The sequence below is a fragment of the Cheilinus undulatus genome, linkage group 22, assembly GCF_018320785.1.
Source record: "Cheilinus undulatus linkage group 22, ASM1832078v1, whole genome shotgun sequence".
NCBI lineage: Eukaryota > Metazoa > Chordata > Actinopteri > Labriformes > Labridae > Cheilinus > Cheilinus undulatus.
Genome location: NC_054886.1, coordinates 25568985 through 25577498, shown reverse-complemented (window position 1 = coordinate 25577498; position 8514 = coordinate 25568985). Strand labels below are relative to the sequence as shown.

At 39.1% G+C, this 8514-nt stretch overlaps 2 protein-coding genes across 3 annotated transcripts; both read right to left on the bottom strand.

The window, feature by feature from the left end:
- Positions 1 to 474: 474 nt before the first annotated feature.
- LOC121504301 (complement C1q-like protein 2) lies at positions 475 to 3170 on the bottom strand. The gene is made up of 3 exons (XM_041779013.1): positions 2852 to 3170; positions 943 to 1089; positions 475 to 817 (listed from the first exon to the last, which is right to left on the bottom strand). The coding sequence occupies exons 1-3, from the start codon at positions 3168 to 3170 to the stop codon at positions 540 to 542; spliced, it is 744 nt and encodes a 247-aa protein (XP_041634947.1). The 3' UTR covers positions 475 to 539.
- Positions 3171 to 5213: 2043 nt separating this feature from the next.
- On the bottom strand, positions 5214 to 6755 carry LOC121504544 (complement C1q-like protein 4). 2 transcript variants are annotated; one of them, XM_041779414.1, is made up of 4 exons: positions 6489 to 6755; positions 5960 to 6089; positions 5673 to 5807; positions 5214 to 5565 (listed from the first exon to the last, which is right to left on the bottom strand). In XM_041779414.1, the coding sequence occupies exons 1-4, from the start codon at positions 6654 to 6656 to the stop codon at positions 5285 to 5287; spliced, it is 714 nt and encodes a 237-aa protein (XP_041635348.1). In that variant the 5' UTR covers positions 6657 to 6755; the 3' UTR covers positions 5214 to 5284. The 2 variants fall into 2 exon arrangements, with proteins under 2 accessions (XP_041635348.1, XP_041635349.1); XM_041779415.1 differs by having other exon boundaries at positions 5960 to 6213; positions 6489 to 6630.
- Positions 6756 to 8514: the final 1759 nt, after the last annotated feature.

Sequence of the window (8514 nt, the reverse complement as noted above, 5' to 3'; positions counted from 1 at the left end):
AGGACTATTAGTTCCAATGAAAATGTCTTGCAACTGCACATTGTGGACTGTTGTTCCTTAACTGTGTGACTTTTTCTCATGTATTCACTATTATTGATTGTAAATGACTGAGCCTTTCAGCAAAAATCATTTTATGCCCAGTCATGATACTATCACATGTTACCAATTAACCTGTATACATGTGGATTGTTCCAGGTGTTATTGAGCAGTCTGCGTCTTTCCCAGTCTAATTCTGCCTCTGTCCCAACTTTTTTGGAATGCATTGCAGGCATCAAACTTAAGAGTTTGAACATTAAATATCTTTGCCTTTGCTGTGCTGTATTCAACAGGATGTGTGTACCCACCAACTTGGCTTGGTAAGTCAGACGGTTCATTTCAGACCCCGGTTCAGGGCAGTTATCAATAATCATAAGACAGACTCTTGGAGTCATGAGATAAAGATTTTTATCAGATTTTTTATTGGACAATCAACGCTTTACTTTTGCATCAAACTTTACATACAGTTGTAATAAATACATGATGGATCGGTGTATTGATCCTTACAGTTCAGTGATCAGAGAACCACTGAAGGTCGTCAGGTAGCCGTTCCCATAAACATATGAATTTGCTCCCATGCGCACATAAACACGGTCTCCTCTTGCCAGCGGAAGATACACTGCGTTTCCTCCGTTATCATCGTTGTCAGACGACATAGGATCGTTGGCAGTGACCACCATCAAATTGTTCTTGTAGAGCATCAGATGAACTCTGCGTGCCCCTTCAGCAGTATAAAAGAAGGTGAAGTAATAAACGCCCGCAACAGGGGCAGTGAAGACACCTGTGGGAAAAATAGAGATGGAGAGATTCACAAACATTCACAAGGAATCTGTTCTTTTAGTCTGGCCCCTCACACCCACAGTTTTGCAGCTTATTTGAATCAATCTGAAGGTAAGTGAGCATGACCTGTGGCTGAATTGTAGGCGTTGCCGATGTTTGTGATCACTGTCCTGTAGATTAGAGTTGTTTCAACCAGAAAAGGTCCAACATGTGTGTTTCCTCTTATTGCTGCTGCTGTTGCTGCTGCTGCGCTGAAGATCATCTTGACTTTCCCTGTTAAAAAAGAGAATATTAATCAGTAAAATATCCTATAAATGTTGCAGCATCCATCATTTTTAAATCATAAAATTCTACAGAAACAATATGAGATAGAGCTCATATACATAGAGATGGAACTTGGTCTTTCTATAGCAGGGGTCATCAAGTACATTCACACAAGGGCCAGGTTTAGTCTCAACAGAAACTCTGGGGGAAAATTTTCAAATGCAAAAAAATTAAATTTACATTTTGGTCTGATTGAAATATTATTGCAGTAGTATTTGTATTTTCCTTTAACATACAGGATATTTTTAGTCATTACCAGTGAGATCTATCCCTGCAGCAGGCCTGACAACAGGATTGGCCGGACCCCTGAAGATCCAAAAGAATGGGCCCTCCCTAATTGTCATTTAGCACCAATATTAACCCATTTTTGACACTATTAACCCTTTTTTGATACTTTTTGCCTCTTTAACTGATTTTTTCCATGATTTTCAACCCTTTTAAACCACTCTTTCTGCATGTTTTATCTCCTTTGTGCCACTTTTTTTTTTATCCATTTTTGCTACTTTTCTTCTATTTTGCCACTTTTTAATCACTTTTTTTTTTTTTTTTACATTTTTTCAACAATTTTTGCAACTTCAAAACCATTTTCCCCACTTTTAACCAATTGTTGATACTTTTTGCCCCTTTTTGCCTCATTAAACCAATTTTTGAAAGATTTTAATCCCCTTTAAACCACTGTTTTCAGCATGTTTTATCCCCTTTATGCCACTCTATTATCATTTTTTGCCACTTTTCTCCAATTTTTGCCACTTTTTAACCCCCTTTCTTTACTTTCTTGCACTATTTTTGTCATTTGTGACCAATTGTTGATAGCTTTTGCCCCTTTTTTCCTCCTTTACCATTTTTGACACATTTTAACTTCTTTTCACAACTTTTTTCTGCTAATTTTTGCAACACTTCTGCCAACCTTAACCCTTTTTTAGATAGCCTCTAATTTTGACAGTAAGTGTCTATAAGAACAGGTCAAATGGTTAATCATTCTTAAACTATTTCAATGTTAATTGGGATGGATTTAACAGCTGCAGATATTTAAAGCAAAGGATACTCTGGATTGAATGATCTTTCGGGGGCCAGACAGGATGCTTTCAGGGCCTGATGTGGCCCCCAGGCCGCCAGTTGATGATCAGTGTTCTAGAGGAACTTTTTAATATATGTATAACTTCATATACTGAATGAAGAGTCCCAATGCTGCTGGCCCCTAACTTTGCCTAAAAGAGCCTGTATTTTAAATTAAATGTTACTGACAAAGAAATATTGATCCTGTCTAGTCATTTTGACCTCATAGATTGTGATGCACTTAACTGATTATTTTCTTGTAGTGGCAGCTGTATCTTGGTTGTTTGACAGCACCCATTGTTTCTCACAGAGGAAGCTGCCAGTTTTGGATGTTTAGTAGTTTAACATGATCAGGCTGAGGAGGTTTTAGCTGTTATTATTACTATAAATGTGTCGCTCTGTGGTGCTGACCAAGGGTAGTTTCATCACCCATATGTAGCACGTTTCCTCATAAAGTTTATCTTAGTCAGAGTCTCTGAGTTTTTAACTTGAAATGTTTAACAAGTGTTTGTGCAATGGTGCCTTTATGGTATGTTCACCCCTACTCCTCAGACAGCATGAGTCCTCCACTGAGCTGAAGGAGCATGCTGTAGAAATAACTGTAGCCAACATGTCGGGTCAATAAAACCACTACATATATAACATTTTGGTGTACCTTTGTTTTTGAGCTCCAGGACCTGGGCCTCGCTGGCCTGTAGTCTGATCTCACTGTTGCTCAGCCTGGTGTCACTGTCCCAGAGCTTTACTCTCAGGTTACTTATACTGCTCTCAGCCTTCCTCAGCTTAGCCTCGCTGGCCTGTAGCCTGGTCACATTGTCCTGTAGCTTTGTCTCCACAGCGCTGAGTTTCTCTGACATGGCACCAAACTGTTTCAGGAGATCACACATGTCAGGACTACATCTCTCCACCACAGTGGCGTTGGTGACATCTTGGGCTAAAGCGGCGCCGCAGAAGAGCAAAACAAGCCACAGCATGATGAAATGAAGAGTCTCAGTTATCTGCTTCGGGATGATTTTATTCTTTTGGCTTATATTTATTTGTTACCTGTAAACTTTTAACATCCTCTTTGAGTCAAGGATGATTTTGTAAGAAGAAATCCATGCTAGATCTGTTTACAGGCTCTCAGTTAACCTTTGATATAGCAGAGAAATGTTCATGTGTGCTTCATTAATCTTCTTCCTTGAAATCTTGTAAATCCTGTTATGAATGAAATGATTCTTAAAGATACTACAGCTTATAATCATATAATAGCCTCTGCTAATAACCTTGTCTACACAGATATGAACCAAAGACCTCACCAGGGAAACACCCCATCTGAGCAAACCAGGAATCAGTACCCAGCAATGACATAACAGTCGATAAACAATCATGTCCTCAAATGATCCCATCAACAACCTGTTTGGCCCTCATGTGCTTTCATATTGAGAAAATGTGAAGTTACGTCACACAGTGGTTCATGTTAGGTCATGGGCGTCATCTTTAAAGGTACAAGTATGGAGATGATTTTATTTATCAAAAGGAAACAAATCCACAACAACCTGATCTTATGTATAAAAGTCATTGCCTCCTAAACCTGACAACTGGCTGTGCCACCCTGGGCGATTTATGCCGCCTCTTTTTTATTGTTGAATCATGAACTCTGACCTTCATTGAGCCAAGTGAGGCTGGCAGGTCTTTAGATGTTGTTCTTGGTTCCTCATGGCCAATCTTAGGAAGGTTTTCTGCTATTCCAAGTTTTCCCCCTTGTGGATAATGGCTTTCACCTTAGAAAAGCCCTTAAAATGGCTGTTTAACTTTTCCAGACTGATAGATGTCAATGACTTTTTCTTATCTGTTCTAGATTTATGTAGATGGCACCATGATTCTAAGATCTTTTTTAAAAACTGAATGCTGCTTTCCATAAACTGAGGTTAATAACAGTTAGGGGAGACTGGGGACAATTGCAACACTTTTAACATTACTCTCAGTTACTCAGACACTATTTGGACTAGGCACACCAAATCTTTACATATTAAACTTACATCTGTCTGCTTATTACCCATACTCTTTAAAGATGGCTATGTATGTCATATTAATCACAATATTTATTTGACTAGAGGAATTCAGATGTTGCAACTGACCCCAAACCTGGGCACAGTTGTAACACAGATCAGGGACGGTTGCTAATTAATTATTATTAATTGTTATTACATTAAATATAAGGGCTTAAAATAAACATGGGAAAAAAAATGTGAAAATGGCTCAGAAAGAGGCCAAAATCAGCAGGTGAAGGGGGTGTGATGTGGGTCAAAAGGAGACTTAAGTTGGCAGGAAAATGTACTTAAAAGAGGGAAAAGAGCAGGAAAAGTGGTGAAAATGGGTAAGAAAGGGGGTTAAAAGTGGCAAAAAAAAGCCAAATTAATGGCAGATATCAACAGAAGAAGTGGTTAAAAGGGGATAAAGTTGATAATTGGGTTACAAAAAGGGAAAATGGATTAGAATTGGCCCAAAAGTGGTGAAAATGTGCTTAAAAGTGTAAAAAGATGTCAAGGGAGGGAAAAACGGGTGAAAACTGGCCACAAGGTGGTAAAACACGATTTAAAGAAAAACTGTCATTAAAGGGTCAAATGGGGAAAAAGAGTGTCAAGAATGCATTGAAAGGGGCAAAACTGTGGGCCCATTTACTGAGCTTTTTAGGCAGGCTTTGGGCAGGCCTGCAGGGAGGGGAATAATTATTAAATTGAAAAATATATTTGATGATCTGAATCCATTGAAATATAAATCTTATTTTTTTCACATTTACAGAAACTTTATTCCAACATTTGCTGTGTGGTCACAGATACGTTCTCTTTACCAAAGTCTACTGGACTGTTAGACAGCTATTGAAGGTTGTGCTTTCTGATTAGAACATCAACGTTCTGAGTGACCCTTGACCAATAATGGTTTATAACTATAACAGTTATTTCTGCTTTCATTTGAAACAGAGTTTCAGCCTGGAGCTGAATAAAGAAGAGACACAAGACCAGACTCTTTAAAGCTAGGTGTAAGTAATGGCACTGATTTTCATTTATTTTGAAACATAGTGGTGAAGTAAATTCAGTGACCAGTCTTACATTTGAGAGACCAAAAACGCACTGAAAGTGGTGTGGTAGTCAGATCCCCAAACTTGAGTGTCTGCAGCCATCTGCATGTGGACCTGGTCTCCCTGCTGCAGCTGCAGAAACACCGTGTTCCCTCCATTACCAGTTTTGTCAGCTTGTGATTGTTGATCACCGCTCATGATGATCGTCCTGGAGTTCTTGAGGAGAGCCAGACGTGTTCCATGTGCTCCTCCAGCATGGTAAGAGAAGCTGAAATAATAAACACCTGCGACAGGAGCGGTGAAAACACCTGTAGAGATACCAGAATAATGGTTGAACAGACAGCTCAGATTCAGGAGCAGAAAAACAGATCAAATCCTGTCATTTTCCACCTTAAATCTGTCATCCTGTAGGTACCTGAGGTTTCGTTGTAGGCGTCACCGATGTTTGTGAAGACGGTTCTGTAGACCAAGATGGATGCTTCGCTGAAAGGTCCGATGCGTGAGCCTCCTCCTCCTGTTGCAGCACTGAAGATCACCTTTGCATTTTCAGCTTCAAGAGAAAAAGTCAAAATTACTTATTAGTAAAAATATCCCATTTTCTCTGGTAAACATCATCAGTGTGATCAATAGTTATGACATATGCATCTGTGAAGTGACAGAATGTGCCGGTCACGTATGAAAACATGCAATGTTTCATTTTACCTTGTCTCTTCATGGTTTCCATGTCGTTCAGCCTGGTCTCCAAAGAGACAAGTTTTTCCTTGATGGCGTCAAACTCTTTCGGGAGATCACATGCAGGGGAGCATGAAGTGCCGGAGGAGTTGGAGTCATCCTGGGCCAAAGTCAGGCCACAGAAGAGTAAAAAGAGCCACAGCATGTTGGAAAATGAGCCTCTCAGGGATCTCTTCCAGGCTGGTATGATTTTTCTAGCTGCTGGAGGGATCTTTATTTATGTCCTGTAAATTTTTAACATCCCCTCTGAATCAAGGATGATTATACAACAAAAAACAAATACTGCCTGTATTTACTGGCAAGCAGTCCACCTTTGAAATCCCTAAAAATTGTTCAGAACATTGGCACTGATTTGATAGCCATCATAAGTGTCTAAACTAAGGCTACAGAGCAGTTCCAAGCACACATTGTAACAAATTAGTATTAAAGAGATACTTCAACATTTTGGCAAATTCGTCCATTGCCATAATTCCTATAGTCTTAGTAATAGGTTTGTTACCTTCATTTGTTGGTGCAAGCTGTTTTTACATCTGCCGCTGCCGAGCTCGGACCTGCTATGCCAACTCAATGTAAGCAGACGGTATTCCGGTTTTCCCTCATCAGACTCATCAAATACACGATCCAACAACTCCAAAACGCTCTCGTGGACAAGTTGTGACCTGTACATTCACCACGCTATGAAATAATCATGGAACATTACGAGACGAAGATGTTTTAAAGCGAAATGCAAAGCCGGAACTACACTCCAGGCATGGCTGCTGCACTGTGTCACTCCACCCAGTGGTTTGATCAAGAAATAGTTCAGAGTCTTTGCTTCCTGCGTCGTAATGTTACGTAATTATACGTTATTATTTCGTAGCGTGTTGAATGTGCAGATCACAACTTGTCCACGAGAGCGTTTTGGAGTTGTTGGAGTGTGTATTTGATGAGTTTGATGAGGGAAAACCGGAATACCGTCTGCTTACATTAAGTTGGCACAGCAGGTCCGAACTCGGTAGTGGCCGATCTAAAAACAGTTTGCACCGACAACTGAAGGTAACGAACCTATTACTAAAACTATAGGGATTATGGCAATGGACGAATTTGCCAAAATGTTGAAGTATGTGTTGTATGTTGAAGTGTTACTTTGCTTTATTTGTTTACAAGGTGACAGACAAGGCGTCTGAACAAACTGGTGAAAAAAGCTGGCTCTGTGGTCAGAATCGAGCTAAACTCATTGGAGGATGAGGTGGAAAGACGCACAATGAAGAAGCTAGAGGTCATTCTGAGGAACATGGATCATCCACTTCATATCTTCCTAAATGACCAAAGAAACAACGGTGGTGGACGGCTCCTGTCCCTGCGCTGCAGGACAGAAAGATTTAGAAAATCTTTCATACCATCAGCAATTACACTTTATAATTCTACCATAAACAGATGAGAGAGACTCCAGACCACTGAATTTCCCTGTGGGGATAAATAAAGTTATTGTATTGTATTGTATTTTACAACTTTGGAAGCCATTTACCTTTGTGAATAGCATTTGTGCTCTATATTAAGACAGTATTATTGACACATGATGAAGGAAGCCCATCTCAAGATGTTTTTTTTGTTGTTGTTGTTCCTTCGTGATGTAAATTGCCTGTTAATACATTAATAAAAGCAACAAAGTAAAAAACAAAAAACACTGACTTGTTCTTTTTTCCTCTTCTATCAGTAACTTTGCTTTTGAGTGATTAAATGTCAACCAAATGTTGCATAAATGTTCTCTACCATGTTCAACAAATATTATAAGTTCATAGTCCGGTTGCTCACAACACCCATTCAGAGAGCCAATCAGAATCAAGATTATCAGACTGAGGGCCCAAAAATCCATTCGCTTCCAGTCAGACTTTGCCCTAAAGGCGAATCATACACCAATCATTATTTGGTCATAGGAGACACAAGTTTGCACTCTTACCAAAATATAGGTGTGAAAAAAGAATCAATTGTTTTCAAAGAAAATTTCCATTTTTGATTCATCTGACTGCAGAACAGTTTTTCATTTTTTTTGCACAAATTTGCATTCCTGCCAAAAGAATCCATTGTTTTCAATGACAATTTCCATTTTTTGACTCATCTGAGCACAGAACATTTTTCCATATTGCCTCAGTCCATTTTAAATGAGCTTTGGCCCAGAGAAGATGGCTTCTTCTTTGCATGATACAGCTTTAACTTGCATATCTCTGAGGTCTAACTGGGGACTTTAAACAGAGCACTTCCTTAAGACCCTAGGGCTCTAGTGGGCTTACTGGGTAACAGCAAATCCGATAAATATGAAGGGGCAAGTCGATTCAAAACTTTAAAAACCAACGAAAGAATCTTGAAATTAATTCTAAAGAAACTGTAGCCAACACAGAGACCTTAAAATGGGTGTTAATTATACATTAATCAGCATTTGTTTGTAATTTTAAACTGCATAATTGAAAGTATGAAATGAAAACACAGATTATTTCTTTTCCCACATTCTGGGCTTTTTATTTTATTATTTTATCATTTATGACGGT

Bases quoted from the DNA above. Each gene is read 5' to 3' on its own strand.
- LOC121504301 (XM_041779013.1), bottom strand. From the start codon at position 3,170: ATGCTGTGGCTTGTTTTGCTCTTCTGCGGCGCCGCTTTAGCCCAAGAT. The intron at 1,090-2,851 runs GTACACCAAAAT...CTTTTTTAACAG, and splicing joins CCTGGAGCTCAAAAACAAAG to GGAAAGTCAAGATGATCTTC. The intron at 818-942 runs GTCATGCTCACT...TTTTTCCCACAG, and splicing joins CGCCTACAATTCAGCCACAG to GTGTCTTCACTGCCCCTGTT.
- LOC121504544 (XM_041779414.1), bottom strand. From the start codon at position 6,656: ATGTACAGGTCACAACTTGTCCACGAGAGCGTTTTGGAGTTGTTGGAT. The intron at 5,808-5,959 runs GTAAAATGAAAC...TTTCTCTTGAAG, and splicing joins GGAAACCATGAAGAGACAAG to CTGAAAATGCAAAGGTGATC. The intron at 5,566-5,672 runs GTACCTACAGGA...GTATCTCTACAG, and splicing joins CGCCTACAACGAAACCTCAG to GTGTTTTCACCGCTCCTGTC.